This window comes from Bos javanicus, chromosome 16, assembly GCF_032452875.1.
Source record: "Bos javanicus breed banteng chromosome 16, ARS-OSU_banteng_1.0, whole genome shotgun sequence".
Classification (NCBI taxonomy): Eukaryota; Metazoa; Chordata; class Mammalia; order Artiodactyla; family Bovidae; genus Bos; species Bos javanicus.
Window position 1 is genome coordinate 45,773,169 of NC_083883.1, and position 25,546 is coordinate 45,798,714.

General features: G+C 51.3%; 1 protein-coding gene across 2 annotated transcripts; it reads right to left on the minus strand.

Annotated features, from left to right (window-relative positions):
• Positions 1–217: 217 nt before the first annotated feature.
• SLC45A1 (solute carrier family 45 member 1) lies at positions 218–22,264 on the minus strand. 2 transcript variants are annotated; one of them, XM_061382844.1, is made up of 9 exons: positions 22,145–22,264; positions 16,795–17,215; positions 16,006–16,098; positions 15,260–15,484; positions 10,142–10,884; positions 6,624–6,777; positions 4,737–4,913; positions 2,753–2,958; positions 218–611 (listed from the first exon to the last, which is right to left on the minus strand). In XM_061382844.1, exons 1-9 carry the CDS (start codon positions 22,256–22,258, stop codon positions 342–344), a joined length of 2,403 nt encoding a protein of 800 aa, XP_061238828.1. In that variant the 5' UTR covers positions 22,259–22,264; the 3' UTR covers positions 218–341. The 2 variants fall into 2 exon arrangements, with proteins under 2 accessions (XP_061238828.1, XP_061238829.1); XM_061382845.1 differs by lacking the exon at positions 22,145–22,264 and having other exon boundaries at positions 16,047–16,098; positions 16,795–16,859.
• Positions 22,265–25,546: the final 3,282 nt, after the last annotated feature.

Sequence of the window (25,546 nt, forward strand, 5' to 3'; positions counted from 1 at the left end):
TCAGCACCCCCCAAGTTGTGACAACCCCAAATATCTCCAGATGTTGCCCCAAAGTCTTTTGGGCAGGGGGTAGGAGTGAGAGGGGGGTTCAGGGTTGCCTCTGGTTATACATGTATACATAAATGACTCTTACAGTCCCCTGCTAAGTCCCTATGACGAGTGGCCCAGTGCCCAGGTGACCTATTGCCCCTCAGAAGAGCCACACTGGAAACCATAGTCTCTGCTGTGGCCATTTATTGTCTTATCACATATTTACATCCCAACAGGAGACCTGTCCCGCCTCCATCCACCAGGGCCCCTTGGGTTTCCGCAGCCTGCCTGCTCCAGACTGGGGCACAAGCTCAGACATTCAGCAGGAGGGGCCGGTGCTCCTCAGTGGTGGAGGCATCACTGGGAGGGATTTCATAGACGACAAACAGCGAGGAGTACAGGCAGCCCAGGAAGGACACGAGGCTGGAGAAGTACATCACCCCGTTGGCACTGCCCACAGCCGAGGTCAGGGGACCCAGCACCAGAGACACCAGGATCTGGGCCAGGAAGTACTGGCAGCTCAGCAGGGAGATGTCGACGCCCATTCCCCGCCGGGTGCCGTCCGCGCTGGACCCTGCGAACTGACCAGAGATGCATGTCATCCAGACCAGGCCCCCTGAGGCCCGTGACCTGGCACCCCATGCCCGACAGCTTCCTGTTTCCAGGCCCCCGGTGCAGAGGGAGTCTGGCCAAGACTTTAATATTTGTGAACAGAGATAACAACAAGAAGAGGAATCCATGACCAGCAGGTACAGCCGGGCACACAGGCTCTTCCCTGTCTCTCTCCTCTCAAGGCCGACCAGGCCACGCCCCCTCTACCCTAGCTCATCCCCTTTCTGAACCTTTGTTGCTACAATGCTTGGCACACTCAGAAACCCCCTCAGGGTCTACAGCGCCTGCTCCTCTGGCCCGTGGCCTCCACCTTGGACTTCAGGCTCCCTGCGGCCTCACCCAGCACCACACTGGGGGATGGAGGACACAGGGACTCTGAGCAGAGCCACCAAGTGGTGGCAGGAGTGACTCTACCCCCAGCTCGGGCCACCCACATCACGCAGACCATTGCTGGGTGCCACCTGGGAGCCAGCCTGGCCTGGTCCCACGACCAGATGTGGTCACCTCTGGGATGCTGCCTACCCCTCCCAGCCCCACCCAAGGCTCTGTCCCCATGGCCCAGCAAGGGGGTCTATGAATTGGCATCATGTGTGTCCTGGGGACATCATCTCGACCAGTGGGGCCATCCAGCCAGCTCCACCCTGACCCATCAAAAGCGGCCCGAGGCCTCACGTCCCCTCCCATGGGGCAGAGCCTCCCTCTACCAAGAACCGTGTATCTGGTGAAGGGGTTCTTGGGAGCTGACAAGCAGGACAGTGACACTCAGGCCACGTGCACGGGTCACAGGCCAAGGTCCCTGTGCTGCCCTGGGGGAGAGCCAGCCCTGGGGCCCAGGCCTGGGGGACGTGATGAGGTCCAGGGTTAGAGGGGCTGCAGGAATGGCCAGTATCACAGTGGTCTTCAGTGCAGAGTTTTAAAATCTCAAAGTCACAGCCAAAGATCTCTGATGGGAATATTGCTTGATCACAAGAAGGAATGAGGCAGGGATTCACTCTGCACAGCATGGATGAACCTCAAAAACATGAGGCTGGGAGAAGCCAGACACAAAAGGCCACATGTGTGATTCCATGGACGTGACATGTCCAGAACAGGCCAATCCACAGAGACAGAAAGCAGATCAGTGACTATAGGGGGTTGGGGGAGGGAGGCCTGGAGGGGTGATACTTGGAGGCTTCTTTTGGCCAGAGGTGGGGGTCAGGGGGATGGGGGTGAAAGAAAGTGAAAGTCGCTCAGTCATGTCTGACTCTTTGTGACTCCATGGACTATACAGTCCATGGAATTCTCTAGGCCAGAATACTGGAGTGGGTTCCCTTCTCCAGGGGATCTTCCCAACCCAGGGTTCGAACCCAGGTCTCCTACATTGCAGGCAGATTCTTTACCAGCTGAGCCACAAGGGAAGCCCAAGAATCCTGGAGTGGGTAGCCTATCCCTTCTCCAGCAGATCTTCCCAACCCAGGAGAGCCAGGGTCTCCTGCATTGCAGGTGGATTCTTTACCAACTGAGCTATCAGGGAAGGGCAGGCTGTGTGTGACAAAAATGTTCTAGAATTGATGGCATGAGTATGCTAAAAACCGCTGAACTGTATACTGGAAATGGGCGAATGGTATGGTTTTGTGCTGAATTCTTCCTCACTAAAGCTGGTAAAGGAAAATCCACCCTGAACAAAATATCAACTTTTACATAATGACGGGATCTTTTTCCTGGTTTTTCCTTTGGCCTCTGACACCACTAGGGCGTGGCTTGGTCCTGTCACTTATCCTCTTTCAGTTCCTGTCTCTCGCTCAGTGTGGACTTCTGGCATTGATTCTCGTTTAAAAAAAAAACAAAACTGTGTTCACATATTATTGACCTCGTCACAAAGTGTCCGGTGCTCAAGGCCCAGTGCTCCCAGATGACCCTGAAGCCTGGCAGAGGGGAACCCCAGGGGGTGGGCCTCTCCTTGCCCCTCCCTCGCCACCTCCTGAGTCCCTGTGTGGGCAGCTTCCCTCTGGGGTTTATGCTCTGCTGATGCATCCTGATAATCTTCCCCTTTGAATGCGGCCCTGGGACCCTGCTCAGGTGGAGACTCACCTGGACGCGGGGCGGAAGCCAGGAAAGCCAGGGCACTCACCTGCTTGCTCTGGTAGTAATCGCACAGCAGCGAGTAGGGCAGCGTGCACAGAGTGGAAAACAAGACCCCGTAGGTGACACAGAGGGACAGAACCACATAGAGGTTCCTGGAGAGTGTAGCGAGCCCGGTCCCCAGGCCGAAGGCCAGGTATGCGATAAAATACAGCGTCCGGACACTGAGGTGCTCCTCCAGCTTCTCCAGGATAGCTGTCAGGGGAGAGCAAGGTGAGCACAACCCAGCCGGGGCCCCAGGCACCCCCAGGCTGGCAGGTGAGCACCACCCCACCTGAACCCCGGCCACTCCCAGGCCAGCAGGCAGCTCACCCTCTACCAGGAGACCCACTCAGGGACCAGGGGAGGGGTGGGGTTAAGGGACCACTGATGGGGTGTCCAGATGGGTGGCAGGACCTGGGGGAGCCCCGTTCACATCGGCCCAGGCCAGGCCCCCAGGTGCTGCAGCAAGTGAAGGGTCTTTGGGTAGAAAGGCCAGAGGCTCCAGAGTTTAGGGTTTAGAGCTGAGCCCTGAATTCCTGCACAAATCCTACTGCCTCTGCCTCTTTCCTAATGTGACGACCCTGACAGCCCCACCCCAGTGGGCCAGCCTTGAAGGACCCTGAGAGGCCTGGGAGCTGAGACTCCACAGGACACCCCTTGCAATGCCTTAGGGCCACTTCCCCGCGTCCAGGTGCCACCAAACACCCAAGCCCCCGGGGTCTGCCACTGATAGCCAAGAAATTCTTTCTTAATATGGTCTCTCGACCCCCAAAGGTCACGGTCCCAATGGTGGGGCTGGAACTCCTTACAGGGCCCACGGTTTACAGTTCTCAGGCGGAGTCCAGCCTGCAGCCTATTTCTGTACCGCCCGGAGCTAAGACGGTTTATATATCTTCAAATGTTTAAAACAAACCCGAAGAAGATCAATAATTTGTGACATGTAAAAATTATACAAAATTCAAATCCCTGTGAATATCAGAGAAGTGTAGCCAGAATTTAGACCCACGTGGTCATCACGCCTCGTCCGCCTCAAGGATGGCCCCGAGGGGCCCCATTGGAGCCTGAAAAGCCAGAAGGCTGGTTTCTCTGGCCTTTTGCTGAAAACATGGGCAAACCCCTGAGATGAAGTTTCGGGGCTGCACTCCCCCCTCAAACTGCCCTGCCATGCCCCCACTGGGATGGCCCTGGCACCCTCAGGAATCCAGCACAGCGTCCTAGCGCCGTGGGTCACCCAGGGTCAAACCTCAGGGTCATCGCGGACTCCCTGTCCCCACTGCCCACCTCCATGTCACTCCACCCACCTCTCTGGTCTCCCCTGCACCTCCATCCCTTCTGGACCAGCTACCACATGAACGGACATGGCAAAGACTTGAGGGGTCCGGTGGGTGGCACACCCACCTCAGGTGACCTCATGGTTTCTCCCTGGGCCCCACTTGGCCCTTGCCTGCGGGCCTGAACGCTCTGGCCAGTTGCCCCCTCAGGTCTGGACACACACCCTCCCCACATGGCCCTGCCCCTGACTGACCCCCACGATGGGCCACTGAAAACGGAGGAAAAGACAGCGCTGTCTGCCCCCAAACTGGGCTGCTGTGCCTGCAGCTGTGAAGATACAAGCTTCCTTCACTGCCTGTCCTCTCGTCACCCTCTTGGAAGACCACCACCCCTGCCGAGCCTGCCCACCTAGCCTGCCCCCCAACACCCACCAGCCTGTCCCTCTAGCCAAGCCTGCCCCCCTAGCCTGCCTCCTACACCCGCCAGCCTGCCCCACCACCCAAGCCTGCCCCCCTAGCCTGCCCCCAACACCTCCCAGCCTGCCCCCCCAGCCGAGCCTGCCCCCCCAGTCTGCCCCTAACACCCAGCCGAGCCTGCTTCCCCCATGAGCCTGCCCCCACAACCTGCCCCTAGCATCTCCCCAGCTGAGCCTGCCCCCCCCCAACCTCCCCCACTCCAGCCAAGCCTGCCCCCGACCCCCACCCCTGCCCCACGGGTACCTGAGTAGAAGGCAGCGCTGAAGGCATAAATGCACATCCCCCAGCAGCCCACTGTGACGCCACTGTTGTACTTCTGATACGCTTCTGATGTGTGCGGGGCCTTGGGGTCCCCTTGAAACACCACTTCGCCCATGAAGTCCGTGTAGAAGAGCAGCATCCCCTCGAAGGAGAGCCACCCTGGGGGGGACACAGGTGGTGACCGCGGGGCAGGCGCTGGCTCGCTGCCCCCCCAGCAGGTGGTTCTGAGCCACCACCAGTGCAGCACGTGAGTTTTGTCGGTTCAAAGCTTAAAGAAGGAGGGACCTCCCTGCTGGTCCAGTGGCTAAGACTCTGAGCTCCCAATGCAGGGGGCCCGGGTTCCATCCCTGGTCAGGGAACTAGGTCCCACATGCCACAGCTAAAAAAGATCCTGTGTGCCACAAGTATAGGTCCTGTGCAGTCAAAGAAGTAAATAAACATTAAAAATTATTTAAAATATTTTAATGAAATTTTTTGTGTAAAAATAAATATAAAAAATATTTTTTAAAATATGAAGGAATTACCTTTATCACCCAGAGATACCTCTGTTAAAATTCTGTAGGTTTCCTACCCTTCCTTTTTAAAAAATTATTTGGTTAGTTCCTTGACCAGGGTTTGAACTGAGGCCCCCTGCATTGGGAGTGTGGAGTCTTAACCACTGGACCACCCAGGAAAGTTCCCCTACTTGTCTTTTTAAAGTAAACATATATCCTTATAACACATGCCCTGTCACAAGAAGGTTTTGCATTCTGTTCTTTCTCTGAATCCTATCGCTAGGAGGAAAGTTAACCCCCACCTTCTCTGGTTTTCCACTCCCTCCTCTGCTGGGAAGAAAGAAAATGCCAGCAGGGATCCAGTCACAGGCGGGGCAGGGGGTTGCCTGCTTACCTGGGAGAAGTACCTTAGGAAGGGCAAGTGTTGATGGAAACCTAACTTGCTCTGTTACCGAAAAAACCATAGGGGTGCTTCCTCTGGTTTCCATGTCCATTTCTCTCTCATAGGGGAAGGAGGTGGTGTTTACTGGGCCTCTGGAACCCCAATAATTATCATGCACGTGTCCTATGCCATTAAATACTTTTAAAGAGCCCCATCTTAATGGCAGCAAAGTATTTCACAATGTGGACTCTCCCTGATATACTCCCCCTTCCCCCATTGCTAGGTGTTTACCCTTTTTCCCATCTCCGTCTTTGGTTGTTGTAAATCATGCTGTGATCAATGCCTCGTACAGGTTTGATTCATGATCAAACCTCTGACTACATCCTTGCAACAAATACCAAATAGGATCCCGGGATAAAGACTATGGGCATTTTTTAAGATTCTTGTCTGTTGCCAAATTGCCTTCTAGAAAGTCATTCTGCTTTACATCCCACAATTGTTTGAGAGCTTAGGTTAAGATCAGAGGGTCAACAGCCCAACAGTGAAGAGACCCTGGAGGGAATGGCATGCTAGCTGGGGCTTCTTGGTATTCATCTGAAAGCTGAGCCTGTGAACTTGAGACCAGCCCCAGACATGTGTGTGTCTGGGTGTGTCTACATCTTGGCTCTAAGTGTCAGGGTTCCAGACTGGCTTAAGACACAAATTCCTCCAGTGGGAAAGTGATAGCCCACTTAACTGTGAGTTGCCTGAGGAGCTTTTGGTCTTGAGGATCTGGGCTCCGTGGAGACCCAGAGGACCTGGTTAATCTGGGAATGCCTGGAGTAGGCACCTCCCTGCTCCATCCCTACCTCATCCTGCCCCTGGTGGTGTTTGGGGAAGCCCAGTGGGTTGGAGAGGCCTCCAGGCATTCCTAGCCCTGGGTCAGGACCTGTGCCCCACTGCAGGGCCACCCAAGGGGGGCACGACAGGCAGGAAGCTTTGCCACGAGCTCACCCAGGAAGTGGTTGACACAGAGGTGGCGCAGCGCCCTGGGCATGTTGCAGATGGTGAAGCAGAGGTGCCTCATGGACAGCGGCTGCCCCGATGGCTCGCTGGAGCCCGTCAGCTCACTCTCGTATTTCACACCATTCAGTAAAATATTTGCCACCTGTAAGAGAAGCCCCCCAAATCCCTCATCAGGGCACTACACCTCAGCCACCCCATGTGTGCATGTTAAGCCGCTCAGTCATGTCCAACTCTTTGTGACCCCACGGACAGTAGCTCACCAGGCTTCCCTGTCTTTCACCATCTCCCAGAGCTTGCTTAAACTCATATCTGTTGAGTCGGTGATGCCATCCAACCATTTCATCCTCTGTTGACTCCTTCTCCTCTTGCCCTTGATCTTTCCCAGCATCAGAGTCTTTTCTAATGTGTCAGCTCTTCGCATCAGGTGGCCAAAGTATTGGAGTTCCATGCGTGTGTGTTTAGTCGCTTCAGTCGTGTCCAACTCCTTGTGACCCCATGGACTGTAGCCCGCCAGGCTCCTCTATCCATGGGATTCTCCAGGCAAGAATACTGGAGTGGATTGCCATGCCCTCCTCCAGGGGATCTTCCCAACCCAGGGCTCGAACCCGAGCCCCTTACATTCCTGCATTGGTGGGCAGGTTCTTTATCACTAGCACCACATTTTGCTTCAATGAGAAAGTGAATTAGGAACACAGACCCAGAGGCTGTGAGGGTTTGTCTTCCTGGACAGTGTGAACTGGGCACCAAACACCATCCCACTGTTCGCCGGCCACCCTGCTGAGGCCCGTGGTCCGAATGAGAGAAATGACCTTATATCATATGACTTTATGACATTTTAAGAGACAAATAACGTTAGTCTCTTCAGAGTAGGGGCAGCTGAGCATGAAATCTCCTTTCGCTGTGCCTGCGTTCGACCACAGAGGGTAAGCTTGCCCAACGTGAAATACATTCGAAAGAAAAGAAATACGGATTGGCTTAAATTCAGACATTATGAAGTTCCAACTCTTCCAAAAGAGAGGATGTAAAAGACTGATTTCAACATGACGGGTGGATGCCTGTCTACATGGGGGCTTAGGGGGGCCCAGGGAGCCCAGGTTGGGAGCTGGGTACCCAGACAGCCCCACATCACCAGCATTGAAACAGGGACAAGTGGGTTCAGGGCAATGCTCCAGGGACAAATACACTCACGGCTCCATTTGCAGCCTCTTCGCAGAAGGACAAGCCCCGCCTTGTGGCTGGAGGTGAAGACACCAGCCAGGTGAGCTGTTGGCTCTGGGAGGTACACATCTCGAGCGAAGAAAAGGTACCTTACTGTGGGTCCACGCAGGAGCTTGTGCTGGGGGGTGGGGAGTGCACCTGGATGCTCCAGGTGGAAGAATGAAAAGGAAGGAAACAGCCCACAATGACAGTTCTGAGGGCAGCCGCTGCGCCAACAGAGCTTGTCACCCATAACTGCTGGAGCAAGACTTCACCTGACACCCCGTCCCCACTGAGCCCAGATGTGTTCACACTAAGCTCATGATTTTTACTTTCCTGCCAGAACCGATTTGAAGATGGAATGTTTTAAAAGGACGAAAAAGAGACTTTCCACTAGAACTTAAGAAATGTATCCAGAAGCCAGGTGGGGTTTGGGGCAACTGGATAGAATGGCCCGGTACTGCCAAAGGGCCTGATGAACTGCTCTCAGGTCACCAAGAGTGAGCATGACATGCCCCTGACCTGAGCACTTAGAGAAATCGCTTCCCTCTGCCAATGATGGGTTTCTTCCAGTGACTTTCAGTGCTTCAAGCCCTTTCTGGATCAGAGCTGGCAGACACCACCCACCGGGGCCCGGACACTTCTCAGCAGGACGGGCACCCACCTGCGCAGAGCGCTTCCTTGAGGTGGGATGGCATTAAGTTTAAGATACAATAAAGAAGGCCCAAGGATTGACTCTCGGTTATGCAAAGGAGGTGCGTCGAACTTCAGAATTTAACAGCATAGGTAATGTGAGAGGCTAACTCCCAGCATCTCTGGTGGGCCTCCTACAAGATCAGGTGTCTTCTCAAGCACAGGGTCAGGGGGCATGCCTGACTGAGATGAGGCTGGCACTTCCAGTCACATGGGCAATTGTGTTCAAGGGATGTGTGCAGGTCACTTGCTTCAGAACTGCCCTCCTGGGGGCCTGTGCAGGTTAATTTCTGCTCAGGAAACTCCATCCCCTGGGTTCCCTAAGGGCAGGGGGGTGGCCCACAGGGCCCTCATATTTACTTTAAAAGGAGAGAATAACTCTCTCTTTTTAAGTCTTGATTTAATTTGTTACAATATTGCTTCTGTTTTAATTTTAGGATCCCACATCCCCTAAGGCATGTGGGATCCTAGCTCACCCATCAGGGATTCAACCCACAACACCTTCATTGAAAGGCGAAGTCTTAACCACTGGACCACCAGGGAAGTCCTAAGAATAATTCTCTTTAATGCATTATTCTTTACAGCATCAGACTTTACTTTCACCACCAGACACAGCCACAACTGATGTCCTTTCCTCTTTGGCCCAGCCGCTTCATTCTTTCTGGAGCTATTCGCATCTGCCCTCTGTTCTTCCCCAATAGCATACTGGGCACCTTCCCACCTTAGGGGCTCATCTTCCGGTATTGCATCTTTTTGTCTTTTCATACTGCTTATGGGGTTCTCACAGCAAGAATACTGGAGTGGTTTGTCATTCCTTCCTCCAGCGGACCATGTTTTGTCAGAACTCTTCACTGTAACCTGTCTGGGGTGGCCCTGCATGGTATGACTCATAGCTTCATTGAGTTACAGAAGCCCCTTTGCTGTGGCAAGGCTGTAATCTTCTTCATGGTCATGGACTCTGAAAATGGCTAAAATCCCACATATTGGCTGGTGGCCTTGCAGCCAAATCCCTCATACAACACAGACAGCCTTCCAGAAGTTTCTCCACTTTTCCGGAACATTCCGGCACCCTTTGGGATCCAGAGGGTTGACATCCTCCCGGCTGGCCGGTTAAGGTTGCCCACCCAGGGAGACCCCAGAAACAGCCACCAGGGTTTGCCTTTTGTTTCCGTCCTGTAGGAAGCCTGGGCACATTGCCATGGGTGCACATGGCCAAAGTGAGCTGGATGTGGTGGGGAAAAGACTAGAAATGACGGCAGCACATATGACGCTGAACTCACAGAACCACCTCTGGGCAAACATAAGGGTGTTTGAAAGAGCTGCCCCTTTGCTGTGGCCAGTTTCTTAGAGTGCTGCAGAGACCCTGAGTGTGCCTGGGCTCACATGGGCCCCAAAATCTCCGCACCGACTGAATGAAGAGCATGAGGTTACTGGGGCTGGGTGTGTCCTTGAGGCCCATCCATTAGACCCAAGTCTTTCCTGATTGGTTCACCCGGATGGGCCGCGAATTTCCTTCCAGGTCATCTATCTAACTGAAGAGGGGGGCCATGTGCATGGCGTCCTCTGACCCCTGGCTCCTCCCCCCATCACGCCCCAGCCCCGACGTTTGCTTTTACCTGTTGACTGAAGGTCACGTTCCTTCTCCGGCTGGTGTCTGGGCCGCTTCCTCCGGCCGCATCCGGGATGGCCAAGGTCTGGGGTCTCTTCAGGATCCCGGCCGATCGTGGCTTGGAGGTGTCCAGGGAGCCCACCCTCAGCACGTCCCCGTCGGGGCCGGCAGCCAGGGTGACATCCCGCCGGTCCCCAAGGCCGCGGTCCTGGCGGTAGAAGCCGTCAGGGGCCCGGGGGAAGCTAACGCTGATGGCCTGCCTTGGGAGGCTGCCGGGGATGGCCAGGTAGCTGTCATGGCCGCCCGTGAAGCAGTCGATGAGGACACTGTCGATGTTGGACGTGGCAAAGGACGAGGCAAACTCGTTGATGCCCGTCAGGGAGCTGTCTCTGCTGATGAAGCTGCCGTACTTGGGCGTGAGGGGGCTGAGCGGGGAGATGGGGCTGGAGAAGCTGGCATAAAGGCTGGGGCCTGGGGGTGGGCAGGGGACGGTCTGGCCGGCACCCTCCTCACACAGGACAGGCGGGGATGGAGGCAGTGGGAGGCTGGGGCTCTTCATGGCTGGCTTCTTCTCGCCTGGGGGCCGCAGGGGTCTCTCGGGGATGCTGACCAGGGTCAGGACAGTGGTAATGCTCAGGATGACAGCTGTGAAGATGTAGATGACCCGCAGCTGCCCACCCAGGGCTCTTCCGAAGCTGGTTTTATCCCAGTGGATCCCCCCGACCACGTATCCAAACCCTCCTCCGAGACCTGGGGAGAAAATCAACGGTCAAGTTTCCTCATGGGTTAGGGAAGAAAGCCTCCAAGAAGGTGCTCCCTTCCTTACTCAACTTGAAAAATCCACTCCAAGGACCTGGATGGATTATCTGTCCCATCTACACTGCAAAGAAAAGAAGAAGAAAATGGCTGGGGGGCGGTCCTGGTTGCCTGCACTCAAGGGTCATCTGCCGGGGCATGATGACCACCTGCCCTCGTCTGTTCCCCTCTGCACACAGCATTTTAGGAAGATCAGAAGTGAGTGTTGACTCTGGGTCACCTCTTCCCCTGAGGTCCCACTCCTCCCCCAGTTCCAGGACCATGTAAACTTGGAGACCTGGTCCCAGCACAGACCACGGCACGTGTGCACACGGGAATTCCAGGGGCCACCCTGGTCTTGCTTATCTGATGACATCATCCTCAGGCATGCCCACCATTAAGAGTCACCCCTAATGGGTCTCCTCTGCTGGCCAGCGGTCCAGGCCCTGGAGCCTTTGGGGAACAGCAAGGCTGCAGGGATCTAGTCCTTTCCTCTGATCTCCCTCACCGATTCCACGGCCGTGGGGACCCAGCAAATGGTCAATGTTTCACGCAACACAACGTAAAAACGTGGTTGAAGTCACATTGCCCCCAGCCAGCAGCAATGGATATTCTCACCTTCAGAAAGTGCTGTTTGCCCCAGCCCACCTCTGGGTTTCCAAAGATGTGCCCTTTGACTTTGAGTCCAGCTGTATTTTGACCAGGCTACTGGTTTACTCCTGGCGATGCACAGGAGCCTGCATCTGACCATCATGTGTCCTGGGCTACCCTCTGAGTGGGGAGACCCAGCCACATCAGGGGTCTGCCTTCTAGACAGAATCTCAGACATGAGTTTGAACAAGCTCCGGGAGTTGGTGATGGACAGGGAAGCCTGACATGCTGCAGTCTATGGGGTCACAAAAATCCTGAGCAACTGAACTGACTGAGGTTTATCCACCTCTCTACAAATGACCCAATTTCATTCTCCCTTTATTATTCTTAACTTCCCACATTTATGTCCTAACTAGCTTCCTCTCACCCCTTCTGAAGACACAGTTGCAGATTTGTGACCCTTAATCAAGGTCAGATTTGTGAGAACTTAATTTTTTAAAAAATAATCAAAAGGACACATCTGCACAGCTAAGGAACCACACACCAACTCAACAGCAAAGAAACAAACAGCCCGATTCAAACAGTGGGCAAAGGACTTGAATGGACATTCATAGACATGATCTGTGAATGGCCAATAAGCACATGAAAAGATGCTTAATATGACCGATCATTAGGGAAATGCAACTCAGAGCCACAATGAGATATTACTTCACATCCATCAGGATGGCCACTATTAAAACAACTTTTTAAAACCCAGAAAACAATAAGTTGGCAAGAAAGCGGAGAAATTAGAACCCTTGTGCAGTGTTGGTGGAGATGTAAAATGGTGCAGCTCTTGTGGAAAATAGTATGAAATTCCTCAAAAAATTAAACAGAACTATTGTCTGACCCAGCAATTCCATGTCTGTGTCTAGGCCCCAAAAGAACTAAAAGCAGGATCTTGAAGAGATATTTATACATTCATGTTCATAGCAGCATTATTCACAACAGCTAAATTGTGGAAGTAACCAGAGTCCATCAGAGGATGAATGGGTAAGCAAAGTGTGGTCTATGAATGCAACGAAACACTGTTCTGTCTTAAAAAGTAGGGAATTCTAACATACAGCACAACACGGGTGAACCTTAAGGACACTACACTCCGTGAAATAAGACCATCACCAAGACAAATTTGATTCCACTCACAGGAGTTACTTCAAGTAGTCAAATTCATAGAGAGAGAAAGTAGAATGGTGGCTGCCAGCGGCTGGGGAGAGGGGAGATTGGAGAATTATTACTTAATGGTCATGAGTTGGTTTTACAAGATGAGAACGTTATGGGGATGGATGGTGGTGATGATGACCCAACAGTGTGAGAGTATCACAGAACTACACACTTAAAAATGACTAAAATGGTAGATTTTATGTTACTTGTATTCCAACATAACTTTTAAAAAGGAAAGAAAAAAAATCAGACATGTAGAGATCTTCCTGTGCTTACAACAGGATTAAATCCTGATAAGTCCATCATAAGTTGAAAATATCATGGGCTGAAAAAAAATGCACTTAATACATACTCATATATCAAATAGACAACCAGCAAGGATCTACTGTGCAGCACGGGGAACTATACTCCAATATATATAGTCACTAAGTCGAGTCCGTTTCTTTTGCGACTCTGTGGATGGTAGCCTGCCAGGCTCCCCTGTCCATTTTCCTGGAATTCTCCAGGAATGAATATTGGAGTGAGTTGCCATTCCCTTCTCCAGGGGATCTTCCTGACCCAGGGATCAAACCCAAGTCTTCTGCTTGGCAGGGGGTTCTTTACTGCTGAGCCACCTGGGAAGCCTATATGTATGTACCTCAGCCTCTTAGTTGTACATCTGAAAGTAACACAACATTGCAAATCAACTATACTTAAGATTTTTTAAAAAGGAGAAAAAAACGCACTGAATACACCTAACCTACTAAATACCATCACTTAGCCCCACCCACTGTAAACATGCTCAGATGATTTCCATTAACCTGCAGTTGGGCATCTAACACAAAGCTTATTTTATAATCAAGTGCTGACTATCTCACATAACTGATTGAAGACTGTCCTGAAAGCAAAAAACAGATCAGTTGTAAGTGTAGGGATGTCGAACCTTAGTGGTGGCTGCCACTGCCCAGCATCATGGGAGAGGCGTGTGTGCATGCTAAGTCGCTTCAGTTGTGTAGACTCTTTCCTGCCAGGCTCCTCTGTCCACGGGGATTCTCCAGGCAAGAATACTGGAGTGGGCTGCCATGCCCTTCTCCAGGGGATCTTCCCGACCCAGGGATCGAACACCCACCTCTTATGTCTCCTGCATTAGCAGGCAGAACCTGGAAATCCCTATGAGAGAGGACTGGACTGCTTATAAGTAGCCTGGGAAGAGAGCAAAATCTAGACACTTTTGTCAAAGGCAAAAAGTCGTAAGTCAAGCCATCATAAGTTGGGGTAAAAAGGTTTATACACACACACACACACGCACATGTGTATATATATATATATGTATGTATGTAAGGTAAAAAATGAATTCCTTCTTCTGACCTTCCAAACTCTGCCTGCCTGGATCCATGCAGAAGCTCCCTGGGCCCCACGCATACAGTAGTGTAAAGAGAGAGTGATAAACAACTGCATTTTCTAGAAAAAGCAACTGAGGCTTGCAGAGGTCAAGCAGTTACCCAAAGTCCCACCATGAACAGGAGGAAAAACACAAACCTGATTCAGGATTTCAGCCCCCAGAGCTCAGACTTTCTAACTGCTGGGCCACCCAGTCTCTTCATACAGGCTCCCCACGTGTGACAACTTGCCCTTGATTTTTAGAAATCTTTTCCATCACTATTTTATTTTTTTGGCTGTGCCACAAGGCTTTCAGCATCTTAGTTCCCTGACCAGGGATGTGAGTTCAAGGTTAATGCATCAGTGATATATACAAAATAAGGTGTCTTTAGACAGAAACACATAAAACAAGGTTATGTATTGATCCATTGACCAAAATGATGTGATTGGAGGTTTGCAGGAAACTAACCCTGTATGTCTCCATGGGGATTTGGGGTTGGCTAATTCAGGACTCATGGCACTTTTGTAGGACGTAACTACACGAACAACAAGAACCAACGCTATATAATAATATCTACACACAGCTATATACACACATATTCATACACACCTACATACATACTTGTATGCATATATATCAACAATATCGTCCATTAAAAATAACGAAATAATGCCACGCACAGCAACATGAATGGACCTGGAGACGACCATACTAAGAGAAAAACAAATACCATATGATCTCACTTATATGTGGAGTCTAAAAAAAATGATAACAAATGAACTTATTCACAAAACAGAAACAGACCTACAGACATAGAGAACAAATGTGTGGCTACCTAAGCAGGGAGGGGACGAGGGAGGGAGAGATCAGCATTTGGGGTTAACATGTACTCACTCCTATACATTAAACAGATGACGCTAAGGACCCACTGTATAGCACAGGGAACTACACGCATATCGTAATAACTATAAGGGAAAAGAATCTGCAAAGGAATGTATATTTTATCTATATCTATAGTATATATAACTGAGTCACTTTGCTGCACCCCTGAAAATAACACGACATTGTAAATCAACTATACAAGGAAATATAGATAAGATATATACATCTGATGTGTGTATTATTGATACCTGTGGTTTGAGAGATGCACTTTCAATCACTTCCCTGCTCCCCCCTTACCTGCCAGGAGGGCGTGGATGTTCAGGCCCCGGTCCTGGTCGGCTGGGCTGCACACGTCCATCATGTACGCGTGGCTAGGGTTGTCGGCCGAGTCTGCGCTGAAGTCCATCAGCACCACGCCGCACACGGTGAGAAGGATGCCCCACTTATGGTCACTGGCCGTGTCGGCCAGCGCCGTCCCAATGTCCCTGCCGTTGAGCAACAGCGAGAGGCCCAGAAGCGCCCCTGGGGATGGAGAACAGAGTCACCCGGGGAATGCAGACCTGCCGGCCCCGGCAGCCACCACTTAAGGCTAGAATCTTGAGGGCCCCAAGAGTTCCTTCTTGATCAAACCTCAAACAGAGAGCTTAGATCAGGGTTTTTATTCCATCAAGCATAGCTGGAACGATAGAGAAGACTTTATTAACTCTCTTTTTTTTTTTTTTGCTGAGCTGCATGGCTTTTGGGATCCCAGTTCCCCGCTCAGGGATTGAACCCTGGCCACAGCGGTGAGAGCCTGGAACCCTAACCACTAGCCACCAGGGAACTCCTCTATTAACTTGTTTTAGAAACATGTTCAGAGAGACTTCCACAGTTAACCAGGGCCAGGTTACAGGGTGCTCCCGGCTCCCACACCAGTGACGTGAGCTGGATTATTGATTTTGGTCAATACTCTTTTAGATTTTCCCAAGAGAAAGCAGTTGGGGCCTTTTTTTAAAAAAATTCTTTCTTTCTTTCCATTTTATTTCGATGCCAAAACAACAGACCTATAGCCAGGACAAGAATGAAGGGGCGTCTCCTTCCAAACCTTGAGGTACATCGGTCACTCCAAGCACCCAACAGAGGCTGCAGTAGGAATCCTGAAACAGAGAAGGTCAGCGGTCAATGCTGGGGTCCCTCCCCAGAGTCCTGAAACACTTGCATTCACCCATCTCCAGGGCATCTAAAGAATCAGATGATGAAACTCCGAGCCAGCAACAAAACCCTAAGCGAGAAAACAAAAGATAGACTCTTGGAATCACTAAGCTTCTCCTTAAATTTTCTACTCAAGCCCCCATGAGGCATGGAGTTGCCATGACCTCCTTGGGAATCCGAGAAAGTGCAGGGTCTTCTAGATCCAAACTACCCCCCGCTGTATTGCTTGGGCCCTCCAGTGACAGCCTGGAGTCTACATGGTACCACATCCTCTATCTGATTCAGATAAAATTGCTTAAAAGATGGGGTCTGACCAGCCATACCTGGGTTTTCTAGCGGGTGTGCATGCTCAGTCGCTCAGTTGTGTTTGACTCTGAAATCCTATGGACTGTAGCCCACCAGGCTCCTCCGTCCATGGGATTCTCCAGGCAAGAATACTGGAGTGGGGTGTCATTCCCTTCTCCAGGGGATCTTCCCGACCCAGGGATGGAACCTGCGTCTCCTGCATTGGCAGGTGGATTCTTTACCTAGAGCCCCACACAACTGAGTGGGCTCAACTTTGGCTCCTCTCTTGTCCCCCAGTGAGGTTTCTGGAAGCTTCTAGGGAGGCTTCGGAGGCCGGCGGTCTGTGCAGGACTCACCGAGGATGGGGCTGATGAACCACACAAGGCTGTAGAGCTGGTCGGGCAGGCCCATCTGCAGCAACACGGGGGTCACGTAGGCCGTCTCCATGGCGTAGCTGAACTCAATGCCGAAGAGGACGGAGCCGTTGAACAGCAGCTCCCGGAAGGACCTCTGGGGGTGCAGGTCCCCGAAGTCCACCAGCTCGATTGGGCAGGGGGTGTTGGGGGGCGGGGGTGGTGAGGGCCGGATGCATTTCCTCCTCTTGGGGTGTCGTTTGAAATTGTTGGCCCGGTGGCTGATGTGCTGGGTCACGGACCCTGAGTAGCCGGTGACCGGGGGCCTCCAGAAGTCCTGGGGGGCCAAGGCGGGGAAGAGGGCCTCTCCCGGAGGGGCGCTGCTGGCCGGGGGGATCATCGTAGGGGGGGCCGGTGGCTGCTCCTGTGGGGAAAGCCCAGTCGGGGGCAGCCGTCACCTGCAGGGCCTCTACTATCAGAGCGAGTTTATCCGGGTGGCTCTGCCTTCATCCCTCGGGGCCCTACTACTCTGTCCACGTGGGAATGGAGTTCACACGGGGGCCCCCTGAGAGCCAACACTGAGCCCCCAGAGTGGAGCCTTCAGTGTGGACGGCGCTCCTGGACTTGGCTTTCACATCAGGGCAGCCTACCTTCCCAAGGGGACAAGAGTTGGTCCTTCAGGTCCTTTAGCTTGTCCCCAAGCTACAACTCAAAGGGATAGTTCCCCAAACAGGCTCCACCAGGAGGGTCCGGCAAAGAACCAGGAGGAATGGGGGCCACCAACAGCCTGTGGCTGTTCTCAGGCCCCAAAGGACATGGGGCTCTTCTAGGACCTGTGGCTAATTTTGCCCTCCCCTGCAGGCCCCAGGGGAGCAGAGAAGGGTGACCAGGCACCCTGCGGGGGGAGGCAGGGAGAAGGACCCGTGGGCACCCTGAGTGATAGTACATGGCGAGGGGACAGCCCCTCCATCTCAGGATGGAGGGCCACAGTAGGTACCCTCCCTAAGACCCGGGTTTATGGTTCTAAACTATCCTAAACCAAGGATCTGAACCTAAGAGGAGCTGTCTGAGTTTAACTCAAGTCTTTTCCTTTTACACCAACTGGACAAATGAATTTTCAGTTGAGCCAGGAGAACTGAGATTTTTGCAGTGTTTGAAAATGTTCTCTTTAAAGAAATAAACAGAACTTCCTGAATCCTGCATGTCACAGACAACACACTGAATAGGGATACAGTTTACAAAAAAAGAAAATGAGCAACAAGAAGAATTTGGGAGGGTGAGAAATAGATTTTCCTCCATCCTTAAGCTATTTTTTTTGAGGAATTGTGTAACGCCCTCAGCCTCAGCAGAGAATTAGCAGGCTTGCGGACCTTACAGACTTTCCCACCCACTCTGTCCCCCACCCCCACCCCCTGGGGTTTGCAATCTGCACCCCTGGGCATCCAACAGTTTCCACTGCTTAGAAACTAATCTAGATTGTAAATATTACAAGAATAGATTCTAGCTGGTTGACCTGTGTGTTTTAGCCAACGTCAATTTTACTAAGAACAGGGAGAGGAAAGCTGCTAAGATCAGAGGGAAAGAGACAGATAAAAACACAAGAGGGGGACATCCTGGATTGGGGTTGACCTCTCTGACGTAGCCCACTCCATCTGCCTCACAAAAAAGCAATGCCTGTTTCATTTAAAAAAAAAAAAAACACACAAACACACACACACACACACACACAAAACAACTTTTTGGCCTCAAGGCATGTGGGATCTTAGTTCCCTGACCAGGGACTGAACCCGTGCCCCTGCAGTGGAAGGGTAGAACCTTAACCACTGAACCACCAGGGAAGTGCCCTTAAGTTTGCCTTGGAATCCTTCCTGAGAAGTAGGCCCCAAACCTGAGATGTCATTCCCAACATTGATAGGTTTCCTAACAAGAACTCTTGTTATTTACCAAAATAAACAGTAGAGGCTTTCTTTCAAAATAGTTTTTAAGTTTTAGAAATGAGGCCCTTATTTCTGACTTTAACTTACCATATGCCCTCTGTCAAACTCTTGCTAGTCAATAACTTCTTTATGAATCACTCTGAAATCTCTTGTTATGTCAGATTTGCACCCCAAACTCCTCCCAACCTATCCTGCCCACTTGGGGATTGTCTTCCTTCTCTTCAGAAGACACCGTGATAGAAATGTTTTGTTCTATAGATGTCCCAGCAGGATTCAGAACATCATATTAATCCAACAAACTATCCATCCACCAATCCATCCATCCACTTATCCATCCTCTCTTCCATCCATCCATTCATTCATCCTCCCTTTCTTCCTTCCATCCATCCATCCATTTATCCATCCTCTCTTTCATCCATTCATCTATCCAGCAATCCAATCATCCATCCAATCCATCCTTTGATCTACTTGCCCACCTACCTTCCTATCTTACCATTTGGCTGAGTACTGAATACCAACACAGTGAATTTATAAAGATAAAAGAAAGATACAGTTCTTGCCCTCAAGTTAGATAAGAGTGGAGGAAACACATTCTAAGCAGTGGGTTTCATCCATGAAAAGGAGCTCTGTGCACCAGCTGGGCACAGTGGTGGTCTGATGGTGAAACCCATCAAGAAGGGATTAGCTAATCAGCAAGATCTGGTAGGAGGTGGATTTCACACCAAGGTGACAGGGAATGACATAACCAGTCTGCTCTCATTTCTAGAAAAGGCTTATCTCATGACCTTAAGAAAAATCCCACGCTCTTTTCTACAGTAAGAGCAGAGGTACCTAAGAACTATGTAGACAAGTAATACTGCATTAAAAACATAATCCATTTAGGAAGATTAAGTCAAGATTAAAAAAAAAAATTTAAACCAAGCATCTTGTTTATGTTCCTTACAGGTGTCACTCAGGCCCTTGTAAATAGTAAATACTCCAGAAAAATTGGTTGGTCTTGCCTTAAAGAAAACCAGGTGGTTGTTAGCTATCCCTGGAGCTTCATTCATTAAGATGACAGAAATATGGTACTGATGAGCCTGTTTGTAGGGCAGCACTGGAGACAGAGAACAGACTTACAGACAAGGGCAGTGTGGGAGGAAGGAGAGGGTGGCAGAGGACCTGCTGGAACACTGAAGACTGTCTCCTTAGAAGTCAGAGGAAGACCTTAGCCCAGGTGTGTTAAAGACTTCACCTGACTCCGGCTGTCTGGTCACAGCCTCACACCTGCCTCGCTGGCTAACTCCTCTGCCTCTCCTCCTGCCCCTGCAGGCACATGACACCTCTCTTGGCTGTTGGTATTTTACCTCCATAAAGTGAACTTCAGTGAAAATATATTAGAAATCCTTTCATTTTAGAATGAAAGACCATGAGCCCAGTTTGGAAGAATTTTAGCCTTACATGCATAGGGTAGAAGTATTTTTTTGAAAAGGGGAAACTTTGTGACCCTCTTAAAATGGACAGAGGAGCCTGATGGGTTACAGTCCATGGAGTCACAAACAGTTGGACCTGACTGAGCACACATGCTTAAAATGGGCTACCTAAATACCCCATGTCTCTACCTGTGATGTGACAGTTTCACCATCACCTGCCCACCATCTCCAGCTTTAAAACACAGCCTGCAGTCTGTCCTCGCAAAAGGGAGACCCCCCTCCCCCACCCTACTCTCCTCCTCCCTCATCTAAGTCAGAATTAAACCTGAACTTGAAAAAAGTCTTCACTACGGATTCATTTTCAAGTTTCAGGTTTACCACTTTTATTTTAAAATACATATATTAAAAGTTGCCTGTGAAAGCTTATTCTAAAGTAAAGTGAAGTGGCTCAGTCGTGTCCGACTCTTTGCAACCCCACAGACTGTAGCCTCCCAGGCTTCTCCGTCCGTGGGATTTTCCAGGCAAGAGTACTGGAGAAGCTTGCCATTTCCTTCTCCAGGGCATCTTCCTGACCCAGGGATTGAACCCAGGTCTCTAGCATTGTAGGCAGACACTTTACCCTCTGAGCCACCAGGGAAGCCCAAGCTTATTCTAAGGACTGTTGAAAACTCATTAAAAAAATTTTCATTTTTTAATGTTATTAAAAAATGAAAGTAAAATGTAAACTAGAAAATGGAATTTTAATACACTAACAAATATTCATCAGACATCTTGATCATACTATATTACCATTACTCAGACCCCCCAGATCTGCACATATTCTTGGACCCCCACAGGTTGTATGCTGGGTCCACTGTCCTTCTAGAATACAGAGGATGTTTCAAAGAATAAATCTGTCAAGTTGATTAGGTAGCAACTGATTAACAAAGATAAACAATGTCCAGGTAATTTGAATGCTTAAAATTACCCCACTCCTTCTACTATTTTTCCAAGTTAATATTTCAAGGAAGTCTTCCCAGATCGGTGAAGGACTTTGTGGACTTCAGTGAAGTCGCTCAGTCGTGTCTGATTCTTTGCGATCCTATGGACTGTAGCCCGCCAGGCTCCTCCATCCATGGGATTTTCCAGGCAAGGATACTGTAGTGGATTGCCATTTCCTTCTCCAGGGGATCCTCCTGACTCAGGGATTGAACCTGGTTCTCCCACATTGCAGGCAGACTCTTTACTGTCTCAGCCACCATCTGAGAAAGGTGGACTTCAGGGGATGTATTTAGTGAGCTGGTTACTGAATCCTAGCCCACTTCTCATTTTTGATCGGTGGCAATCTGGCAGCCCATTGATCCCCAAAGCCCTGGTGAGGCACACACTGAACTTGAGTTTAATCAGCACCGGGTCCTATTTCCCTACAAAAGCTGAGAAAACACAAACATTATGGAAACCCCAGCAATAATTTATGAAGTTATTTCTTGTCGAGGGCAGGATGAACAGATTGCCATCACCCTCTCATTTCAACCTCAGCATGTTGCCCTTGACAAGAAAGCAGAAATCCTTGGTGTTCATCATAAACTTAACACTGGGGTGCTGAGAAAGGTTACACCAGGGCCCCAGCCATTCAGAGCTTTCAGTCGCTGGTGGGAGGTGGACCAGAAGCTGATGACACCTGCCCAGGTGACCTGGGAACAGGCCTCAGGCACCAATAAGCGCCGCGTAAGCCTGGGGGCAAATCCCAGTGTTTGATCTCTTTCCTTGCAACTGTGAAATAAATCTCACCCAACTGCTACCCACCCTTCTCAGGGCAGGAGAGCTCTGCACTCAGGGGGCGAGATGGGGGTGGGGGTGAGGGGCTCCACTGACAGTTCATTTAATTAGACAAGAGGAACAAAGGTCTCCGTGCCAACCTCCAGCCCCAATCCTGGCACACTGATTACCCTGGGGCCTAAGCCGCGGCGCTCCCAGCACAGAGCGGGGAAACTGTGCGGAGGGCACAGGAGGAAATGGAGGTACCTGTGGTTCCAGCCAGGAGGCATCCCTTTCCGAGGAGGACGGGCTCCTGCCTGCCACGCGCTGAGCTTGGGTCCCGGCCCGGCCGCCCCCGGCCCGCCGCTGCTCCTGCAGCATCACCCCGCGGGGCGGGGCCGTGACGTCACGGCTGCATCCTCGCCGCCCGAGGCCGGTACCCGCAGAGCATCCTTAAAGCGGCACCGCCCGGCCAGCCGGCCGCCGCGGAGGCGCTGGACCTCGCGCAGGGCCCCTCAGCTCAGCCAGCTGCGCATCCTCCCAAGTTTAAAGGCCGGCAGGGTCTGCAATGAAGGCGCCAGAAACAGGTTTTGCTATGACTTCTGAGCTGAAGCATTCTAGCCTTGGTAGGTGTCTTCCTCCATGAAGAAAAATATTAAAATCTTATTTTACGGCAGTGTTGGTTTAAAGATGAGTATATTAATATTACATATTAAAACATTTCCCCTGCCCTAAGAATTCTTTCCCCTCCCTCTCCTTCTGATTTTAAAAGAGATGAACCCATTTTTGAGGAGCCCTTGAAGCCCTGTGCGCTCTGGACCCTGCCCACTGTACACATGGGATAAGTTGGTCCTGCCCAGAAGTATTATACTGCATTCACTTATTCCTTTAACACGTCTCAGGTGCTACTCTGTGCCGGCTCTACCCCAGGGACTGCAGATAAGACAGTGAACAAACCGGCCAAATTTCCTGACCCTGTAGCATGACACTGTCGTGAGAGATATATTAAACAAGACAAAGGGCAGAAGATAGTCATCCCCGGAGAAGGGGCTTAGGGAGAGTGGCAGTGGGCTGTGGTGGTGGGGCACTGCGGTTTATTTATTTATTTTGGCTGCACTGGGTCTTCCCTGCTGCGCGTGGGCTTTCTCTAGTTGCAGGGAGTGGAGGCTACTCTTGGTTGTGCTGCACAGGCTTCTTATTGTGGTGACTTCTTTTGTTGCAGAGCACAGGCTCTAGGCTCATGGGCTTCAGTATCTGTGATTCATGGGCTCTAGTGCCTGGGCTCATTAGTTGCCATGCAGGGGCTTTGTTGATCCTTGGCATGTGGAATCTTCCCAGACTAGGGATCAAACCCATGTTCCGTGGGTGGTACTATCCACTGCACCACCAGGGAAGTCCTGCGGTTTAAATAGGGTTGTTGAGGAGTCCCCACTCAGATGGTGACATTTGAAGAAGACTCTGATGAGGTGAGGGGTTAGCTGTGCTGGTGTCTGGGGGAAGGCCATGCCAGGCGAGCAAATGCAAAGGCACTGGGGTAGGAACTGGACTGAATCAATGACGAAGCGAATACATATTCAGCCTGCGGTGAAATCACAACACAGAAAGAGCTTCTGGGGGCAGACATGTGGCTCTAGGGAAGCTTATAAGAGGGGGACGTGACCTCGATGGGAGGGCTGGCTGTCCTTGAGGGAGTGACACTGGACAGGTCTGTTACCCCTGGGTGGCGGGGTCAGTGTGTGCAGAGCTCTTGCGACAGGAGGGCCCAGGGTGAGCTGGCGAGCCTGGGATGCAGCAGTGAGTAGGGATGAGCAGGAGAGGCAGCTAGGGGTTCAGCCCACGGACCTTGTGGTCTGCTGTCATTTTTCAAGAATAAGAAAAAGCTCAGGTCCTATGCAGCAGGCTTCCCAGGTGGCACTAGTGGTAAAGAACCCGTTTGCCAATGCAGGAGACGCAAGAGACACAGGTTCGATCCCTGGGGCGGGAAAATCCACCGGAGGAGGGCATGGCAACCCACTCCAGTTTTCTTCCCTGGAGAGTCCCGTGGACAGAGGAGCCTGGTGGGCTATGGTCTGTGGGATCGCAAAGAGTCAGACTTGACTGAAGCGACTCAACCTGCATGCATGTGCATCAGAGTGGGTGACATAAATCATGTCCACATTTGGCAAAGATCCTGAGCTCGGAGTCGAAAGTGGATTGCATCAGGGCCCAGGTGGGGGCACCAAGGAGGAGCTTACAGAGCTGTCCAGGTGGGAGAGGTTGAGGGTGACGGTGGAGGGACAGAGGTGGTGGCTGCCCAGGCACTTGCAGGTAAAACCAAGAGGACTCGGTGGCAGGTTGAGGCGGGCAGGGTATGGGGAGGAGGGAAGGAGGGTCAAGAAGTTTCCAGCTCCAGCACCTGTGCGAAGGAGGGGAGGCTGCTCACAGGCGAGTCACAGGTCGCCTTTGAGGTGGGAAGAGTTCCAGGGCCTTTGAGGCACCGAGGCCACTAGAGATGTGGGTCTGGGGATCAGTCAGTCTTTTGAGAATCACTTGCACACGGAAGCTGAACCATGGACAGTGACATCACCAGGGAAGGGTGTAGCACAGAGGAAAGAAGACTCACTGGTCCCTGGCCAGGAAAAGGGCAATGAGAGAACAGAGTCCATCTTATCATATCTCCAAACAGGAGTAACAGTTGGAAAAAAATACTGATGTGTTTTTTTATTTTGCATTTACACACAAATGCCCTGCTATTTTGTTAGCTCAGTGCTCACAGCTGTCACTTATAAACCTCAACAGCCCAATAGCTTATTGAGATGCTTATTTTTGGCTCCTGTGAAGTCCAAGATTTCCCTGGTGACTCAGATGGTAAAGAGTTCGCCTGCAGTGCAGGAGACCAGGGTTTGATTCCTAGGTGGGGAGGATCCCCCTGGAGGAGAGAATGGTAATCTACTCTAGTATTCTTGCCTGGAGAATCCCGTGGACAGAGGAGACTGTCCATGGAGTCGCATAGAGTTGGACATGACTGAGCAACTGGTGAAGTCCAGGCGGTGTTTCTTATGGACAGGGGACTTCCACGTGGTCATTCAGAGATGCTGGCTCTTGCAAGAGGCCCCCATCCCATTCACTCCATTGGCCAGGACTCAGTGACTAAAGGGAGGCTGGGATCCCATGGCCCCTGCCCAGGACCTGGAGGAACTGTGTGTGTATGTGTGTGTGTGTGTGTGTGTCGGGGGTGGGGGGAGCTGACATCCACTGCTTCTTTAGCTTTTACCATCTTGGAGAAGGGGAAAGGAGTTGGGGACAGTTGGGGATGCTAAGAAAACAAAAGCTACTATCTCGTTTTTGATATTGAAAGGAAGGTCCTGCAGCCAGAGAAAAGAATTGAAATCTGGGCACTGTCAAAAAAGAAAGGACTTTAAAATTCCATTGACTTTTTTTTTTTAACTTTACAAGGTTAGAAGCTTCCTTTCTTAACCCTCCAAGGCCAGAACAGAGCTCGGTGTTACTCCCTCTTTGTGGACGAGGTTCTCCATCTCATCATTGGATCTAGACAGGAGCCCTAAGTGGGAGGAAGGATACAGGGCAGGGAGAAAACACGAGCGAAGCCCACCCCCTGTCCCTGGGCACTGGGGGAGGAAGGGAGAGGCGGGAGGCTGGGAGACGGTCAAGCTGATGGGGACCCATGAG